Source organism: Myodes glareolus, chromosome 2 (assembly GCF_982192425.1).
Source record: "Myodes glareolus chromosome 2, mMyoGla1.1, whole genome shotgun sequence".
In the NCBI taxonomy this organism is placed as follows: domain Eukaryota; kingdom Metazoa; phylum Chordata; class Mammalia; order Rodentia; family Cricetidae; genus Myodes; species Myodes glareolus.
In genome coordinates, this window is record NC_142027.1 from 41832602 (window position 1) to 41854387 (window position 21786).

The 21786-nt window shown below is 34.3% G+C and overlaps 1 protein-coding gene and 1 pseudogene across 1 annotated transcript; both read right to left on the reverse strand.

Annotated features, from left to right (window-relative positions):
* Window positions 1-3914: 3914 nt before the first annotated feature.
* Window positions 3915-4838, reverse strand: LOC125392839 (olfactory receptor 5H2-like). Its single transcript, XM_048422805.2, has one exon. It carries the CDS (start codon window positions 4836-4838, stop codon window positions 3915-3917), a length of 924 nt encoding a protein of 307 aa, XP_048278762.2.
* A 12681-nt stretch (window positions 4839-17519) lies between these two features.
* On the reverse strand, window positions 17520-19661 carry LOC146895678 (olfactory receptor 5H19-like; annotated as a pseudogene).
* Between the last annotated feature and the right edge of the window lie 2125 nt (window positions 19662-21786).

The following is a 21786-nucleotide window of genomic DNA, read 5'->3' on the forward strand; positions in this document are numbered from 1 at the left end:
TTCTTTGGTTAGTGTTACCCCAAAATATTTTATGTTGTTTGTAGCTTTTGTGAAAGGTTATGTTTCTATAATTTCCCTATCAGCTTCTTTATCATTTGTGTATAGGAGAGCTACTGATTTTTTTTTCATTAATCTTGCTTCCTGCCACATCACTGAAGGTATCTATCAGCTGGTAGAGTTTTGGGGGGTCACTCATATACATTATTATATCATCTGCAAATAACAAAATTTGACTTTTTCCTTTCCAAAATAAATCCCCTTGGTATCCTTTTGATGTCATAGTGCTAAAATTTTAAAAACTATGCTTAAAAGATATTGAGAGAATGAACAGCCCTTGTATTGTTCCTGATTTAGTGGAAATGCTTTGAGTTTCTCTATTTCATTTGATGTTGGCTGTCAGCTTACTGTATATTGCTTTTAGTATGTTTAGATATTATCCTTGTATTCCTTATCTTGCTAAGACCTTTATCATGAAGGGGTGTTGGATTTTGTCAAATGCTTTTTCAGCATCTAATAAAATGCTCATATATTTTCTTTCTTTCAGTTTATTTATATGATGTATTACATTGATAAATTTTTGTATGTTGAACCCGCCCTGCATCCCTGGGATGAAGATGACTTGGTCATGGGTGGATGATTTTTTAATGTGTTCTTGGATTTGGTTTGCCAGTATTTTATTGGGTAATTTTGCATCCATGTTCATGAGTGAGACTGGTCTGTAATTCCTTTTCTTGGTTGAGTCTTTGTGTGATTTTGGTATTTGCATAACTGTAGCCTCATATAAAGAGTTTGGCAATGTCTCTTCTGTATCTATTATGTGCAACACTGTGAGGAGTATAGGTATTAGTTCTTCTTGGAAGTTCTGGTAGAATTCTACACTAAAACCATCCAGTCCTGGGCCTCTTTTGGTTGGAGGGTTTTTGATGACAACTTCTATTTCCTTGCAGTTTATAGGTCTATTTAAATTGCTCACCTTGTCTTGATTTAATTTTGGTATAAGGTATCTATCTAAAAAATTGTGCATTTCTTTTACATTTTCCAATTTTGTGGAGTACAGGTTTTTGTAGTATGACCTAATGATTCTCTGAATATCATCAGTGTCTGTTGTTAAGTTGCCCTTTTCATTTCTGATTTTGTTAATTTGGATGTTCTCTCTCTGCCTTTTGATTAGTTTGGATAAGGGCGTGTCAATCTTGTTGATTTTCTCAAATAACCAACTCTTTGTTTCATTGACTCTTTGTATTGTTTTCTTTATTTCTATGTTTCTTGTTTTGAGCCCTCAATTTGATTATTTCTTATCTTTTACTCCTCCTGGCTGAGTCTGTTTCTTTTTGTTCTAGAGATTTCAGGTATGCTGTTAAGTCACTAATGTGAGCTTTCTTCATTTTCTTTATGTGGCCACTTAGGTCTATGAACTTTCCTCTTAGCTCTGTTTTCATGGTGCCCCATAGGTTTGGATATGTTCTGCCTTCATTTTCATTGAATGCAAAAAAAAATCTTTAATTTCTTTCTTTATTTCTTCCTTGACCCTAGGGTGGTTCAGTTTCCATGAGTTTGTAAACTTCTGAGAGTAGTATTGTTGTTAAATTCTAACAGAAATTCATGGTGATCTGATAATAAACAGGGGTTACTTCTTTTTTTATATTTGTGTAGGTTTGTTTTGTTACCGAGTATATGATCAATTTTAGAGAAGGTTCCATGAGGTGCTGAGAAGGTATATATTTTGTGTTTGGGGAGGAGTTGGGGGAGAGGCCTGTGTTTTTCCCCAATGGGGAGGTCATAGAGATTAGGGCATTACACCCAGTGGCTGTTAACTCACCTCTTAAGTCCCCTCAGTATTGGAGCAAACTGTGTTTCAGAGTTCCACTGAGGTTGTAGGAGGATAGACATGTTTGGGGTGGGATCTGACTAGCAATTTGAATGGTCTTATTTCTTAAATATTATTAGCTGAAGCTTTTGTATATACTTATTGTCTAGGAGAAGAAAGCCTTTAAAAATTGTTTCAAAATTTGGCAGGTTATTTGGGTAGGGTGATACTTTCAGAGTACCTATATTCCTGTTACAATTCAAAGTAGGAGGCCTCTCACTGATGGCAACAATCTTTTAACAATTACACCCTCATTGTCACATTATTCCATAACTCTAATATTAAGCCCATAATATTAGGCTCTCCAAAATGAACATTTCCATTTCTTTTTGCGGGAATTATTTTCTTCTATTTTATACCTGTATAAGAGTAGTCAACAATTATCTATATAAGAGTAATAAACAACTCCACAGATTCAAAATTATTCTGTCTTGAAATTTCCTTCACTAAATTAACTAATCCAGTGCGTTATAACCCAGCCTCATATAATTCTCAGGACATGGACAGAAAACAGTTATTTTCCAAAAATATAAAGGAGATGGTCTCTAATCAAGCTGTTAAAACAGTGGTTACTTCACTCTGAAATTTTATGAGTCAAGCACCACAGTACACATTATTCTCAGCACTACTGTCTTCTAGGCTGTAGACCTCACAGTCAAAATTAATAATGTATCTTCAAATTACTGAAGTTTTAAGACTGCTATGCTACAGTGTACTTAGTCTGTTTAACCTTCTTTTAAGAGAACAATGTAGCAAACAGCCTTGCTCGCATTGTATTTACTATGAATTAATAGTAGCACCTTAAATTATGTATTCTTCCTTATAATTTCCCAGAATAATGCATGTGTATCATTTGTTGAATGTAACAATTGCACAGGTTAAAAGCAATGTACAAAAAATCTATCACAAAGGTTGAACTTAAAGTTTATGGATATTTAGTGATAAAAATAATGTTTATAGTATTGTTTGTTATCAGTTAGGACCAGTTGGAGCCACTGAATTATTCACTTCTAAAATTCTGTTAATAAAATTCTCTATAAAATATTCCTTTCTTCTACTATGTGATATTTTTAACACTGTTAAGTAAAAAAGAGAGCAGTGTCCTATTCAAGGGGCAGAAACACACAGTCACACAGTTACACAGCAGGACACACATAAAGAACTTGAACTCCCACAAAAAAAGAGAAAGAATGGAAGACATGAGGAGTATGAAAGGAAAAATTAAAATCTGGTCTTGCTCTTGACTAAGTGACTCCAAGAGAATGTTTGTACATGTTTCCATAATGTAACAATGTTGTATTATTGGTGACTCAGAGTTATCACTACTTTGTTAAATCCATGCACTTGTCTCCTACTATAATCTCCCAATTTCTGCTTATAGCATTCCTCCAGTTTTCTATTCAAAAGTTTCAAAGAATTTCATATACTCCTCAAAATACAGATAGGCCCTTTATGTAGATATCTCAGTTTTGGTACAATATTCTGTATTCATTATATATCTGTTGTGGTAAAAGAGCATGACCAAAAGCAAATTGCAGAAGAAATGGGTTAGCTTACTTTACTGTTAGAAAGGATCACAGAAAGACTTGGATGTTATGGAAATAGACAAATGAAGAAGTAAACTGACTGATCATATTTTGTCAGCACACCAGGAAACAAATTGAGCAAACTCGAAGTAGGGAAAGTCAGAAAATCCTCAAACCCCAACTCCAGTCATGTACTTCCATCAGAAAATCTGTTCTCCTAGACATTCCATAATATCTTTAAACAGCAAATCAGCTGCATACCAAATGCTTAAATACTTGTACTGTTGGGAAACATTTCTTAATGAAACAAACCACAGACACCAATATTTTAGGGATTTTTATTAGACAAATCAAGTTAAGCCATAAATAGTGATTGAAAAATTTATGTAGGCAGAGTCAAATAAAGACAAGAAAAGTAAAATTCAAAATCCTGTGGACATCTCCTAATAAAACATACACAACTTACACAGAGTAAAAAGTGACTTTTTAAAATTAAATAAAAAATAGGAATTATATGAGATTTATGCACTTTTCTTTAACAATTTTTTCAGAGAATTCATAACTTGCTTGTTTCTCAGGCTATAGATAATTGGATTTAACAAAGGAATTATTACTGTGTAAAGCACAGAGTCTATGATATCTTGATCATCTGCTTCTTGAGAGGGAGGAAGGACGTACATAAAGAGAAGAGGCCCATAGTATAAAGACACAGATAAGAGATGGGCACCACATGTTGAGAAAGCCTTTCTTATGCCTTGGACAGACTTCCTTTGCAAAACTGTGAACAGGACTAGTGTATATGACACAAGAACAATCACAATGGTGAAGGCTTGAATTAAACCAGCCAAAACAAACACCAGTTGAAAATTAAGAGTAGAGTCAGTACAGGAAATCTTTAACAATGGTATAATGTCACAATAAAAGTGATGCACTATGTTGGAATTGCAAAAGGTTAAAAGAAATAAAAATCCCTCATGTATTGAAGCATGGATAATGCCACCTAAAAAACATAGGATTAATAGACACATGCATAACCTATTGGTCATAACCATTGGATAAAGTAAAGGTCTGCAAATGGCTATATAACGATCATAAGCCATAGCTGCCAACAGAAAGCATTCTGTAGTAACAAATACTGCAAAGGAAAAGAATTGTATCATGCATTCAGAGAAGGAAATCATCTTGCTCATCTGTAAGAAATTGAGTAACATCTTTGGTGTCACTGTGGATGATAAACAGGCATCTACAAATGCCAGATGACCAAGGAAAAAGTACATGGGGATATGTAAGTGAGGGTCATTCCATATAATAGTGATTAGACCAAGATTACCTACAATAGTGATGAGGTAGATCACCAGGAATACTAAGAAAAGGGGCACCTGTAGCATTGGAGAGCCTGTGAGTCCTGTAAGAACAAACTCTGTCAGCAAAGTTGAATTTTTCATTTCTGAGTTATCACTTGATATCTTCTGAAAGGAAATACAAGAAAAAAAATGTTCACCAGTATTTATAAATTAAATATTAGAAGAGTACATTTGATATAGAATAATAATAATAATAATATCTATATAGCATTTAAGTGTTTTCTCTTACTTCTACTTATAGAATATATTTGAATAAATTCAAAAGCTGAAATAGGCAATAATTTAAATCATAAAAATGATGAAATTATGTGATTTCAAAAATACTGCTCATATAATTAAAATGTTGGTAAAATGGCTAGTCAACTTTTAAAATGACATTGAGAAAAATGGTTATGATGAAAGATAATGTTCTAAAGCTTTTGGACTATCAATTTAGTGGATTTTTCTCATATTCAGTGTGTGCATGTATTTCAGTAAAGAAGAGAAGTATTACTTGGCTTCTAGGTTTATGCTAATAAACTGAAACTGAACATGTAGACACATTTACAAATTTGTAGTATGAGTACGGTCTGAACATCCAGTTAATTTTTCCATCATAACATGACTAGAGTATTGATAAAGTATGGTTTGTTTAAGCCATCATATGGGCCAAGCAGCTGACTGTACAAAATGCATTTGATGAAATTATTTGAAAGAAGTTTTCTTTAAAAGTATGTGTTAATTTATAGCTCATTTTCTACTTCATATTCTTGATTACAGACTGATGATTATTCTAATGATTTGTTCACTCAATGTCATACAATATAGATTTTGCTATGGAGAGATAGAAATGTAAACAGATAGATCAAAAGTCTCCATGTAAAAATGTAGAGAATCCCATCAATACACATATAGCACTTTCCAGAGTGACATTCTGTAAGAGTATTAACTGCAGTTATCTTTGAAGAGTTGGAGTGTAATACTTTCCCTTGATTGACTTCCTTGATTTCTTTTCAGTCATTTCATGTCACCCAGGTGTATATTAATAATTTCTGTAATATGCTTGACTTAAAACCAAAGGAAACATAAGAAAAGAAAATCCCTGGTAAATACTCACATTACCCTCACTCAAATTATGTGAAAATTATGCCTGAGTCATGTCACAACACCATCTCAAAAATATGTTTTTGAAAATGATTAGAAAAGCATACAAAGCAAAGTTCAAGTAGAGAGTTGAGGATTGGGTCTTATAATAAACAAATATTAAGAATTCTCAAAGACAAATATGTTGTCAGATGTCAATATCAATGCTTTTGTATAATAAATAATAGAGATCCCTGATTGATGAAATTAAAAAACTTATGAATGTTTCTGAGAATAGTTTCCTGAATATGACAGAGGTGATGTCAAAGAGTATCAGGAACTGGATTCAGTAGGAAATACACTTTGAAGAAAGATGCTCCAGAGGAGCCAAAAGCTGTGGCTGTGTGGACGTTTTTTTTCCATTCAAATTATCACCTGTTACCTGTGGAACATGTTTGATAAATACATCAGTGGAGAAAATGAAAATATCAAGAAGATAAAAGGTATAGAAAAGGTGACTTAAGAGGCATGCAAACATAACAAAAATGAGGAAAAAAGTAGAGTCTCAGAAAACATAATGAACAAAGTATGAAGTCACAAGAAAGGACTACCAGAAAAAGAATGGAAGCTAAATGATGGGCAGGTCCTCAGTGTCCAGGTTGACTTCTGTCTTCTCTCTACTACTCATTGATTACTTGACTACTGCCAGTTCAGGATGTTTTTTATTTCTCTTCTGAAAAAAATCAAAACACATTTTCCTAAAAATCTGTGTTTACAAAAGTCATTGAATTTAAATTCATTAGCACAAACTATGTGCTTTCAAAATATGAATATGTGTTTTACTGATAATTCTTTGCATAATTAAACATTAGTTCATCTTAGTTATGAGTGAGGTAAGAACTTATTTTCTCTCTTTTTCTGGTTTTATTTGATAGCATTTTCATCTATATTAGTTTAATGTTCTCTGGCAGAGTAAAATCTGACCAAATATTTAATCCTTATACAAGTGATACATGGAATGTGAACATTTTCCATGATTAAATGAATTATTATATAGAATATACTTTCATATACAATCACAAATGTTCATATTTATATATGAATATGTATGACTTCATTAAACATACATCCTCTACTCTGTCACTTCTCCAGGTGTACATCATTCCATAATTGTATGCACATGTGTGTATATTCAAATAAATAATTTCTGAATAATAAAACATTGCAAAGGTATTATTATTTATATAATCAGCCTTCAATATTTTAACTAAAAAGTGTTACTAAACAAAGTAATCATTTATACTGTAATTGCAAGAAGAAATTTATTTATAAGAACAATTGTTTCTTAGGTTTTTAAAATCAATATTCTACTTCAACAGAACTAAATTCATTGATAAATGTATAATAAAACGTAACAAACCATTCAATTATTTTTATGCAATTTTGTATTTTCTTATTTATTTTTGGCTATGTGTTTTCATTGCCATCTCTCCAAAACAAAGTCTAAGTTATGTGAGATTTAGTGAACAAATCTATAAGACAAACAGTCTGTAGACATGATTCATGCATTAAAATGAGATGAAAATTAATTCTATAATGACATATATCATTTTTAAAAATTTCTTTCACATATATCCTTCAAATTCTATGGTATGGTCAACTTCATGGTCCTCACAATGTACTCAACTGTCCATACCTTATCAAGCTGGTAGTCATATTGTTTTTATTTTATTTTATGCCAAGCAGAAATTTGGTAGGCTAAATATAAAATGACTGTAGTTTAGCCATCATTTAACTCTTCAGAGAACAGAGGCTTATTACTACAAATAATATTTCTCTCTTACCCATGTTATGAGATTTGTTGTAGAGGTCTTTAAGAGGTGTCAGGATTTTGAAAGCAGCAAAAAACTCAGCAGTGCAGGGATACAGGAAGGCTGGTGCCAATTTTTAAGGCAGTGGTTTGTTTTGGAGGTTTTATTCTATAAACACAGAAAATATGCTGTTTGCATATTTCTTTTGGGTCGAGGTCAACTAACTGTAGCCCTGAGAGGAGAACTGAAATTCTTCTGAGATCAAAGATGTTCCCTGAGGACAAAGTGCAGCTTCTATACAGGGCAGTATGGATTAGACACAATAGAGGAGTCCAAATGGCTCCATAGAACATCATAAATTTTTACATGATGAATATCCACTCACATACCCAAGCCTAGCATGAAAATTTTGAATTGCTTCTTAAAATACTATTTCATATCACGAGAGACACTTTTGACTGGTTTATGCAAATAATATTCTAAGTCAGTATAGGAATGATATAATGGTGTGTTTACTAGAGAAAAGGAACCTTCTCAGCTTCTGTTGAGACTGACTTGGGGGTCTAGGATCATAGAAATTATGGTGGGTCCTAAAGCTGCTATGATCTTTTAGGCTTTGGGCTGGAAAATTCAAAGAACGAAATTAATAGACCAAAGAAGTGTGCTACAGAGAGAAGTTACTTTTTTCTTATTTGTTGTCAATTACTCAAGAGGGAGGTGAGGGAGAAATAGAAATAGAAAAGCATTAAGGGAATCAAGGAGAGAGGAAAGAGTGAATGAGAAAGATGGGGAGGGAGAGAAGAAGTGAGAGGAAGAAGGCTAGGAGAGAGGTGGATAGAAACAGAGAGAGAGAGAGAGAGAGAGAGAGAGAGAGAGAGAGAGAGAGAGAGAGAGAGAGAGAGGAAGAGAGACAGAGACAGGTCGATTTCTCTTAAGGGGGAAAATAACTTAATACATGTGTCAAGAAGTCACAAATGTATCAAATATGGAAAAAGAATTGGCCTCATTTATTCTTATTACACTAGCCCTTTTGAAAGTTGATAGAAAAATCACTGATTTTGTGTCCAACTCAGTAAAAATAGTGTAGAACAAGCATAACCTGCTTTACAAACTATTGTGACCCTGTAACAGCAACTACATTGCTACTTTAAAAGGTAGTAGCTGAAGGAGGGACTGTTTGAGGATATTTACAAGTCTATGTAAATAAATTATAATACAGGTCTTTAGAACTTTGAAGCAAAGTCTTGAAACCCTTATAGAAATTCTCAGCTCTTCATAAATATTTGCTTCACTCATAATGGAGTTTAACAGAGCCTAAAAGTACAACCTCAAGCAACAACATGACAATGTGACCTAAATCCTCTCTCCTAAATCAGGGGTTATCTGACATACAAGGTGAATACCACAATAAGGTGTTAAATCTGGACTTGGGGACATTCTGGTTATTGCTTACATAAATATATATCAACATTTCCATAAGACACTGGCAATATTTTAAGGCTATTGTAATTGATACTGCTTCAATGATTTCTATTCTTTTTGCCAGGCAGTGATGGCACACATGTTTAATCTCAGGATTCGGAAGGCAGTGGCAGGTGGATCTCTGTGAGTTCAAGGCCAACCTGGTCTACGAAAGCTAAATCCAGGATAGGCTCCAAAGTTATAGAGAAATTCTGTTTTGAAAAGCCTAAAATAAAAAGACACTGGCAATATTTTGAGGCTATTGTGAATGATATTGCTTCAATGTTTTTTATTCTTCTTGGTTTAAAGATGCATCAGTATTATTATTACTCTAATATTTATTAAAGAATAACTATTAAGTGGACTTTAAATGTAGTTACCCTATAATGGGGTGACAAGACTCCTAGAAGAAATCACAGGCTAGCAAATAAAATATACAGTATCAGAAATAGGTTTCCTCTCTTGGAGTTGTTGACAAGTGAGTTCTCAGATCCAAGGATTACAAACTGCAGTCATGGATCCTGGATAATAACAAAACATGATGCTTAAGACTCTACTGCTAAAAACATCAGATATTTGAATCACAGAACGTGGAGAAATAAAACTGGTTCTCATCTGAATGCTTTCTCTCTGCTGGATAAAATTTATAGTGTGAAAGAATAATGTTTGTCCTGAAGATCCATACCAATGTAAAGTGTTCATTTCTATATCATATCCCCCTTTAAATGAAAACAAACATTTACAAACAATATTTGGGAACTTGGTTCTCATCTGAATGCTTTCTCTCTGCTGGATAAAATTTATAGTGTGAAAGAATAATGTTTGTCCTGAAGATCCATACCAATGTAAAGTGTTCATTTCTATATCATATCCCCCTTTAAATGAAAACAAACATTTACAAACAATATTTGGGAACTTGGTTCTCATCTGAATGCTTTCTCTCTGCTGGACAAAATTTATAGTGTGAAAGAATAATGTTTGTCCTGAAGATCCATACCAATGTAAAGTGTTCATTTCTATATCATATCCCCCTTTAAATGAAAACAAACATTTACAAACAATATTTGGGAACTTGGGTGTAGTTCTTTCTTTACCATTTCCTGCTTTTTCTTGGGCGAAGTATTTTTGGGTTGTCCACGGAGACCTTTCATGGGGTCTTGATCTACCAAACCACATTAGTCTAGAAAGAACTTACAGGTTCTTATCCTCTGTGGAAACAAAAGCAGACCTTTTTTGCAAAGCAATATATCCTTAGACTCAAATTTTGAAGTCAGGATGCCTCTAAAATATATATGTTGATTTAGTAGCCTGTACAATGAAATATCTTTCATCATGATCTTGAACTCTTTGCTCCCACCCTTATTCCTCCCAATCCTCAGCTGGACTTCGGGAGCTCAGTCCAGTGTTCTGCTGTAGGTCTCTGCCTCTGTTTCCATCAACAGCTAGTTGAAGGTTCCATGGTGATATTTAAGGTATTCATCAGTATGACCACAGAGCAAGGCCAGTTTAGTCACCCTCTTCTATTTCTTAGGGCCTTAGCTGGTGCCATCCTTTTGGAAACCTGGGAATTTCTCTAGAGCCACATTTCTTGCCAGTCCCATAATGGCTCCCTCAATCAAGATATTTCTTTCCTTGCTTTCATCTCTGTCCTTTTTACTCTATTATTTTTTCTATGAATTTAATATTTACTTTATTATCTTTACTCCATTAATCTATGACTGTCTGTACTCTTTTATATTAAAACTGTCTATACTGTTTTTCTTCTTCTCCTACTCATGTGCATTTATCTATCACTGTGATCGTTTTAGAGGTCTTTTTGTAAGTGTGGATTTGTCTTTATTGTGTGCATATCTGTAATTAGTTTTTGAACAGGAGTACTTTTTTAATGCGAAGCAGATGTGGCTCTGCCTATTAGGTCTACACAGTCCAACATAGCATAGGCGTGTTCATGGCTTCTGAGATCCATGAACAATGCCCCAGGTCCCTGGTCACAGCAGGTCTCTGTCACCATAAAGCAATATGTAACATGCTGCTCACAGATCCCATTTAAGTGCTCAAATTCCTGAAAGAGCAACCAGGATGAACCAGGAAGCTACTGTTTCTTATAGAAGGGATATGGTTTTTTGCTACTAATGCTGAAGCAGGAAGAACTCACTTAAAGGAGCGGAGGTACACTTGCTCACTGCCACCAAACAGACTCCATCTGAAAACAATGCAGTTACCAAGAATTTGCACTAAACTCTATTTTTCTGTGTTTCTAGAATTCCTTTTCAAGGTATCTTGGATCTATGTTTGTGTATTCAGCCCATGTTTAAGTGTCATTCTGTAGATAGAGATTGCTCACTTATTTCCCGGATGCCCAGACCCAAAATAATCACACAGAAACTATGGTAATCACAACACTGGTTAGCCAATCACTTAAGCATATTGCTAGCTAATTCTTATATTAAATAATTCAATTTCTATTATTTTGTTTTTACCACAATTCTTATGGTTTACAGGTCAGTTTCATGGGCCTCTGTTTCCTTTGGTGGCTACATGGTGTTTCTCAGACTGCATTTTTTCTCTCAACATTCAGTTTAGTTTTCCCACCTAGTTCTATTCTGCCCTGCCAGAGGCCCAAAGCAGATTCTTTATTAACCAATGGTAACAAAGCATATTTACAACATATAAAGGGGAATCCCACATCAGAAGGCAGTTGCCACAAACCCACAAAGAAATCTTGAAGACAATAATTATCTACATATTTTTCACCCTAATTGGGGATATCTATATCATATCCTGCTCTCCCAGGTCTCAGGGATCATTACAGGCAAGTGGGTGGGAAGATTAAGGAGTCAGAGGTGGTGGGTAATTTTGAAATAATACTGCTTTCTAAACACAAAAAGTCATAAATATAAAATCATAGCAGTGTGGAACATCCCTTCCTAGAACTTTGAGGTTCTATTTCCATCTTTGAGGATAGAAAGTTCTGTTCTAACCTGTGAACTTAAAATCCAAATTAAAAACAAGAGTGATATGTGTTAAAATATTTTTGTCATTCAATATTCAAGATTAAATGGTTTCTTTTTATACTTTGAAATAATCTAAATACAAAGAGTCACATCTAATTTTAAGAGGATCATTATTTTATCAGTGTAAGCTGTTTTTGAATGCCATGAAATCTAAAGATGAGTTGACTGGAAGAATCTACTCCAAGCCAACAACCTTTCTATATTCCTCATATGACTAAAAGAAGCAATACATCCCTACTTCATTCTATATACTTTTTACTTGAAAATTCATTTCAATGTCACAAGTCATTCTTTAATACTTCTTGTCTATAAATCACCACGCTGTGTATTGCAAAAGACAGAAAGTGTAAATAAGCGTTTAAACTGCAGTATAAGCAAATTTGTAGCCAAAATAAAATATTATACAAGGTAAAATATGATCCAAGAAAATCAAATAAGCTTTTAAAGGCTTTAGTTTAGTATTGTTTTCTGAGATTATATTAAATGCAAATACATTAAATTGGTTATTTCTCTAAAAATGTGTACAATTTCAGTTTAAATTTGACTCTACTTTCCACAAGTGTAAAAAACAAAACAAACATAAACAAGCCCAGATAAATTAACTCATAGAGAGAAAGGCTTTATGTGGCTCAACATTTAGAGGTTTTATTACATTATTAACTGACGCTTTTATTTGAGGCTTGGTGTCATAGTAAAATTGCATTGTAGAACAAAACTTTTAATTTCATGCCTGAAGAACAAACAGAGGCAAGATGATGGGATCAAAGTCTCACCATCTTCTTCAAATAATGTCTCTATTGACAAAATCTCCCACATAACCTGTTGCAAGGAGCTGCTTGTTGGTTCCTGGCCAACTACATAGCTTAAACTCAAAATAATCACACAGAAACCACATTAAGTAAATCACTGCTTAGTCCATTAACTCTAGCTTCTTATTGGCTAACTCTTACATATTAATTTAACACATCTCCATTAATCTATGTATCTCCATGTGGCTGTGCCTTACCAGGTAAAGTTCAAAGCAACTATCTCTGACAGCTCCATGGCTTCTCCTGACTCCAACTCCTTTCTCCCAGCATTCACTTTAGTTTTCCCACCTACCTCTGTTCTTTTGCCCTACCACAGGCCAAGACAATTTTTTTATTCATTAACCAATGAAAACAACACATAGACAGAAGGATCTCCTACACTATTTCCCATTTTCTGTTTAAACGAAAAGGAAGGCTTTAACTTTAGCATAGTAAAATTACATATAACAAAATAGGTATCAAGCAAGAATTACAGTTACAATATACTTTCTATCTATTCTTCAGCTCCATCAAAGATTCCAGAAGGATATAATATTACCAATTTAGTAGGAAGTGCATTGTAAGTAGCTCTAGAAATGACAGATATATCTCACTACCTGGATAATCACCCAAAGTTCTTCTCTACCATTGGGAGACTACAGGCCTATAGTATCTGGCAGACTTTTCCATAAAGAAGGAAATTTCAGTCACTTTCTTCTTTGTCCTACAGAATGTCTAGCAAACACTTTCATGAAGCAGGAACCCTGCAAGACTGTCTCACCTTTAGGAAAGTTCAGCAATCATTTCTCTCTAGGTTCTGCATATTCAGTTCAGCAGTCCAGGCAGGAGCAGTTTCCTGCCCAAATTGTTAGCAAACTCCATAAGGAGCTTCTTCGTTTCCTATTTTGCTCTTGAAGAAGCTTGTGCTGCCGGGAACAGATGTGTCTCACTGTCATGAAAAGTCCTAAGTTATTAAAACGTTTTAGATGTCACATTCTGAATGTATCTGGAATATTTAAAAAAATTCTATCCATCTGAAATACATCTCTGTATATCTAGAATTTCTAACTAAGATGACTATAATCTTGACTATTATAGACGACAATCTTCTAAGCTATATTTCTTAATTATACAATACATTTTAAATTGAGCTGCACAAACACAATACTTTAATCAAGAGCAGAAATATACATATAACAAAATTGGCCTTAAATTTGTATCAATAAACCAAAATCCATACTGATGCAACATATCCATCTCTGCAGCATATCCCCCTTTAATTGTAAACATGCATTTATTGTCAGTATGTCAGAATATGGGCATAGTTTTCTCCATACTGCTTTCAGCTGATTGGAGACACTGTTAATCAGGTCTTTCATGGTATATCCTTTGTGCTATGTTCATCTCAGTCAGCAGTTGAGTAAAGTAATTTTTGAAGATGTTCACAGTGACCTTTTAGGGGATCATGTTCTATCAAACTGAACAGGTATGAAACAATCCACAGGTTCTCATCCTCTGTTGAAACAAGAGAAGAACCTCTTTCCAAAGCAGCATATCCTTAGGCCCAAATTTGGAAGTCATGATACCTTTATAATATACATGCTGGTTTAGCTTAGCTGCCCATAAAATCAAATGTCTCTCGGTACTTAGCTCATTCACAGTCAAAATTCAAAGATAACACAATAATATGCATAATCCAGACTCTGCACATGTCCCATCTTTGTGTCTTTTCTTAATATTTAATTATCTTTACTCCTTTAATCTATGACTATTTGTACTCTGTCTCTTTAAAAATTTTCATTTTTTAATAAAGCATTTACTTCCTTTTATAACTTTCTATTTTCTTTTTCTTCTCTTTCCCTAGCCTATATACATTTAGCCAACACCGTGACTCATTTAGAATTCTTCTCCATATATATTCGTCTTTATTATATATCTGTAATTCTTTACTGTCCAGGAGCACTTTTTAAAATGCTGAGCACTTCTTAAAACTTAAGCTGCACCATTAGTAGAGTATATATGGTACTTCCTACTTGCCCTGTTCAGTCCAGCATGGCAAAGGTGCTGGGAACTCTGAGCCACACACACTGCTCCACATTCAGGAACACAGGCAGTTCATATTTCCACCAAGCAAGCCACAACATGCTGCTCACAAACTCCATCAAACTGCTCATTTTCCTGAAAGAGTCAAGGACCAAAAAGCCAATATTTTAAAACACCGTGGCTTTCTTTCTTTCTTTCTTTTTTTCTACAGCTGAGTTAGGAAAACCTCTAAGGAGCTATAGTAAGCAACCAACAAAAAAAAAATGCAACTAACCTTTGCTTTCTTGTATGTCAAGAGTTTCTTTCCAAGTCCTCTCAGGTTTTACATGGATTTAGTCCACCACATTGGTGCACCAAAGTCTCACAATTTTCTTCAAAGAATGATTCTGTTAAGAAAATCTCCCACATAACCTATATGTTAAAGTTTGTGTGGCCTGCCAATATTCCCAAATGGTAGAAATTTTGTGAAGGAACGTGAAAGTATGCCATGGTGAACAACAATGTGATGTGGGAAATGAATATATTTAAATATGTCCACAAATATAACAATGTACACAGATGATCTCACATCATATAAACTATGAATTCAGACAAATAATGCAAATGTACATGTATATAAGTTTATACATATACATTTCTCTATGATATATGATACTATGAATAAATTTCAACAAACATTTGCTCAAGAAAGATTTAATTCCAAACCACATGGGAAAATATTTTAGAAAGGAAGAGAATATAAACCATAAGATAGAAAGGAGTGTTCCAATAAATGCACATGAGTGAAGAAATGTCTGGAATGGAATTTTCCTTAGCCAATGTTAGTGTATAGAGAAGAAACACATGTATTTCTGAAAATGGCTCACTCATTCTGTACTCTCCAGATACATGATATCTGTAATCAAGGTCATTCCAAATATAAAACACACAAAATTTGCTCTCTTTCACATCAGTCTCAGAAAACCTCCAGGGACTAGGATATCATGAAATCTTATTACTATTTGAGGTTAGGTTATATATATTTAAAACATGGTTTCTTCAAATACATACTCTAAAACTTTGAGATAACCTATTTAAGCCCTAATCAAATCACTTTTTATAACATTTAGGCTATTAAGACCATTGTCTTATTATTTTTAGTACATTTTCTAAGTAAAATCCTACAATTATTTATTTCATTAAACTATTAATGTCTTATTTGATCAAACATTTTGGATTGAGAGAAAACACAAAACAGTGCTAGGAAGAAACACAAGCTCATCCTAGATGGTGAGTGAAATGGGCCTCTCCTCACTCTCACAAGCTCACAGACCACAGAGCATTCTTTGACAGTCTGCCATCATCTTAACTTGAACTTACATTCCTATGTCTCTTTCACTTCCTGTGAGAAATGCAAGTTGAATTGTTTTAAGAATCATTATTTCACACAAGTGAATTTAACTAAAGACCTATATTTATAAGAATTTCAAAAGTTTGTATTTAATTATACAAAGATAGCACTGCCTCATCTGAATAAGTTAATGTTCTATGATTTTTCATGCTGACAGTGACATTATATTCATTTTTTATTAATTTATAAAAATTTCCACTTCCGCCCCTCCTCCCACTACCTTCCCACTCCCCCACTCCTTCTCCTCCTCTTTCTCCAGTCCTAAGAGCAGTCAGGGTTTCTTGCCCATTGGGAAATTCAAGTTCTTCCCCCCTCTCTCCAGGTTTAGGAAGCTGAGCATCCAAACAGACTAGGATCCCAAAAATCCAGTACATGCAGAGGAAACAAGTCCCAGTGCCATTATCAAAGCTTCTCAGACAGTCCCCGTGTCAGCCACATTCAGAGAATCTGGTTTGATCGCTTGCTCATTCAGTCCCAGTCCAGTTGGCCTTGGTGAACTCTCAGTCCCCTGGACTGATCTAATGAGACCTCATCATATTCATTTTTATAAGAATTACGTCATTAACTAAGTTAATGTATTTACAATGACATAATGAATGACATACAAGCTATTAAAATGTTTTAACTTGTTCCTGTTGTATTTACTTTATTAATATGAAATATTTCATTAAAAATATTTGTAAAGGAAATTTAAAATTCATTTAAATACATTAAGGAAATAGGTTCATTGACTAAAGTCCATTTCAATGTTAGCTCAAGGGAACAGGGATATGTTCAGTGGGTAAAATCAGTGCTACAAAAGATGAAAAACTGTTTACCAACACAACAATATTTCATATGAATGTCAGTAGGAAAGGGTTTCCATCTCCTCTGTTGAAAAGAACATGGCTACAAACTTGCTCGTCATATCAGTTATATTGGGGCAGTAAAAACAGGATTCTTAAGATTAGAAGGTAAAAATTCTAGTTCTATGTTCAGTGGAAGACACTCTTTCAAGAAGATAACTTGAAAAGTGAATAAGCAGGACACTTGACATCCTCTGGTCAATGTACACATTTAAATGACTAAATACAGCTACTCCCACATACATGTGTATACATGATAACCATACACTACAAAACAACACCAGCAACAGAATTCTAGGTTAGGTCCATTTTCAAAACATTTTGAACAATGTATAAAATACAGCTAAATTAAGCCTGTACAATATTGTGATATTTTAATAAGAATAGAGCAAATAATGTTATGAAACCTAAGCAATTCTCTATAAAAATTTTGAAAGTGAAATTTTTTTCTTGATCATTTCTCAAACTGTAGATAATTGGATTCAGTACAGGAATTAAGACAGTGAGTGAGGTAAGCCAGACCCAAAAAGAGGAATATGGTATGTATTCACTCATAAGTGGATTCTAGCCATAATTAAAGGTTTTTGAGCCTATTATTCGTGATCCTAGAGAAGCTAAATAAGAAGGTGAACCTGAAGAAAATCATGTAGTTATCCTCCTGGAGATAGGAAATAGACAAGAGTGCCGGGTAACCTCGGGTGCAGAGGGGGGCGGGGGGGGGGGGTGTGGGGGAGTTGTTGGAAGGGGAGAGGGTTAGAGAGAAGGGAGTAGGGGAGGAATGGGGAAAGCTCAGGGGACTGGGATGGTGGGGAGGGAGGAAGGATGGATATGGGATCAGGGAAGAATATATTTCAACTAAGGTAGTCATTTTAGGGTTTACAAGAGACTTGATTATAAATGGGATCCCAGGTCCAAGGAGAGATCCCCAGATTGTTCTCTGGACAGAGGAGAGGGTGCTTGAACCGGCCTTGGCCCATAACCATACTGATGAATATTTTGCTTATCACCATAGAACCTTCATCTGGAGATGGATGGAGATAGAGACAGAGACCCACATTGGAACACTGGACTTAACTCCCTAGGTCCAAACGAGAAGCAGAAGGAAAGAGAACATGAGCAAAGAAGGCAAGACCAGAGGGAACCTTCATCCGAAGATGGATGGCGATACAGACGGAGACCCACATTGGAGCACCGGACTAAGCCCCCCAAGGTCCAAATGAGGAGCAGAAGGAGGAAGAACATGAAAAAGGAAATAAGGACCGCGAGGGGTGTGATCACCCACTGATAACGGGGGACTGATCTAATGTGAGTTCACCAAGGCCAGTTGGACTGGGACTGAACAAGCACGTGATCCAACCAGATTCTCTGAATATGGCTGGCCTGGAGTCTTTCTGAAAAGCCATTGACAATGACACTGGGACTTGTTTCCTCTGCATATACTGGATTTTGGGTATCCAGTCTGTTTGGATACTCACCTTCCTGGACCTGGAGGGAGGGGGGGAGGAACTTGAACTTCCCACAGGGCAGGAAACCCTGACTGCTCTTAGGGATGGAGAGGGAGGAGGAGAGGGAGTGGGGGTAGTGGGAGGGTGTTGGGAGGAGGGGCGGAAATGGAAATTTTATAATTTAATAAACTTTAAAAAAAAAGACAGTGTAAAATACAGAATCCATCATGTCATTGTCATCTGCTTGTGAAGATGCAGGACACACATACATGAAAAGAAGAGGGTCATAGTATAAAGACACAGACAAGAGATGTGCTCCACACATGAAGAAGACCTTCTTCATGCCTTTCATAGATTTCTGATTTAAGATTGAAAACAGAATTATAGTGTAAGAGACAAGAATAATTGAAATAGTGAATACTTGAGTTGAGCCAGAGAAAATAAAAACAATTAGGTAATTGAGAGAAGCAGCAGTACAGGAAATCTTTAACAGTGGCATAACATCACAATAAAATTGATGGATTAGGTTGGAATTATAGAATGTTAGTCTTAGAAAAAAGCCTTCATGAATCAAAACATGAATAAATCCACCTATAAAGAACAATGTTAATAGACATATACAGAGTTTATTCACCATAATCACTGGGTGGAGTTAAGGTTTGCATATGGCTATGTAGTGATTGTACGCCATTTCTGCCAAGAGAAAGCATTCTATGGTTGCACTGATTACAAATGAAAATAAAACCTATATCATGCATTCTGAAAGAGAAATCAATTTACTCTTGGCAAAAATGTCTAGTAACATCTTTGGTGTCACGGTGGATGACAACCAGGTATCCACAAATGCTAAACTCCCTAGAAATAAATACATGGGGATGTGAAGACTTGTGTCATTCCAGATGAGAGTGATCAGATCAAGGTTCCCCACAATGGTGATGAGATAGATCACCAGGAACAGCAGGAAGAAGGGGATTTTCCACTGTGGCAGATGAGTGAGTCCTGTGAGAACAAACTGTGTCAGCACTGTTGCATTATCTGTTCCCATGTCCTCACTAGATGTACCTGAGAATGAGAAATGATAGATATCAGACAGACTTTTAAAAATGTATAAAGTAAAATTTTGGGTAGTAGAATTTTAAAACCAACTAACTACTCATCAGAATAACTATCAAATTTCATTTAATAGCACTATATAAAATGAAAACTTTTCTTCAGAGTGAAGGAATTGTTTAAATTCATTATTCTAATAGAAATTGTGAATACATTAACATATTCAAGAGAAAAATACCTTTAAAATTTCTGTGAAAATTTAAAACTACAAATTTGTTTGGTATGAAAATTCTTTGTGTTACATATTCATAATGAAGAAAAAAGATGTTTTAAACACCTAGGTTATACAGGAAATTCAACTGAAGAGTCCTGATCAGTTTAAATACTCTAATTTAATAAAGTAAAATCTGACAATATTAAGTGACCTGGAAATTTTTTTCAAAAGTTATTATACAGAAGTTAAAATCAGTTTTTAGTGGAGGAATCAGAAATCAGAAATATAGAATACTCTTAATGCACCCAAAGTCTCTTGTGTAAATCAGAATATTCTGGGATCATTTATTCAAATTTTAGATCCTAAGTGTTAGTTATATTTGGCATGGAAGTTTATAAACTAGAATATAATGACCAATTTTATAAAAACCTTCTCCCAATGATATTCAATGCAAATGAAGCTATTGAAACATGTATGTCTGGATGTTGTAAATCATAATAAGACAGATATATATATATATATATATATATGAAAGGATTTTTTAATATTAACTGACTATTATACAATGACACCCCACAGGTGTTTATTGGAATGAAAACAAAATTTGTTGACTATAGATATGGTCTTTTCAAATGATTTTCCGCAGTAAATATATAAAAATCTGTTGTTTATTATCACAAACATAAAAGGCACATCTACTGTAGTAATAATGTAATAATGTCTACTGTAGTCAATGACCATGTGTGAATGTTTAGCTCTCTTTTGTTATGCCCATTTTTTTCAGACTAATTATTCTGATAATCCATGAATTTCTGTTACACCAGTCATTACATAGCAAGACTAAATTTCTTAACTTTCTTATTTATTATCTATTGTGGATCTTGAAAAAATATTTTTTGAAAAAAATGAAAATACATTTTTCTATACAATATACATCTTTAAAAGACATTAAATTTGACTTCATTAATTTTTGTGGTTTATATACTTAAACATATATAGTCAGTGCCTGCATTTATTCCTGCATTTTTATGATGTATTTTTGATGTCAAAACAATTAGAAAATATTCTAATGCAAATCTACTAGTTAGATTTGAGAACACATATCCAAATATCTCTCTAGCAATTATCTAGGTTTCATTCCATTTTGTTTTGTATTAGTAGAATAAAATTGATGCAGATATAGTTTTGTATATAGGTGATATACACCATGTCAGTATTTTATTTTTAAGATGAAATTAATGAAAAGAGATATTCTTCCACACAACCCAAAACATACCAAGATATATATGTAAGTTCTCAAAAAACTTGAGATGTGGAGATGTAACAAATCAGTAACACAAGAAAAAGTAGTGGGAATATCTTATACATATTTCAATATGCATTTATTTTTATGTACTTTGAATGTTGGTTCCACTCTGCTTTTTAACATGGTCAATTTACCTCTATCACTGGGAGCCGTGTTTACCACACAAACAGTTGGAAGTAGTAGGCCCATGTTGTCACCAAGTAACCTGCAGCATGTTGCCTAAAATCCCCATTCAAGTGCTTTATAACAGGACATCCTAAAAAAGCCATAGCAATTTGCATCATCAGCATGAATCAGGAAACTATTTCTTAAAGGAGCTGTGAAGTTTTTGCTGCTAACACTGAGTCAGGAAACCACTTTTAGTAGGTCTAGAAATCTTTATTTTGTCAAGCTTTCTTAGTCTTTGTGAGAATATTTTTGCCAAATGATTGAGCTCTAATTGTAAGCAGAGACTGTGATTTTGTTTTATGTCACCCAGCAGAAACTAAATTAATTACAACACCACATGGCAAATGACTCAGGTGTATTTCTAGCTAGCTCTTTTATTTATTTATTTATTTCCATTATAAAATGTACACTTCCTTCTCTCCTCCCATTCCC

What these genes read in the sequence shown, in the direction of transcription:
- LOC125392839 (XM_048422805.2), bottom strand. Translation starts at nt 4,838, where the DNA reads ATGAAAAATTCAACTTTGCTGACAGAGTTTGTTCTTACAGGACTCACA.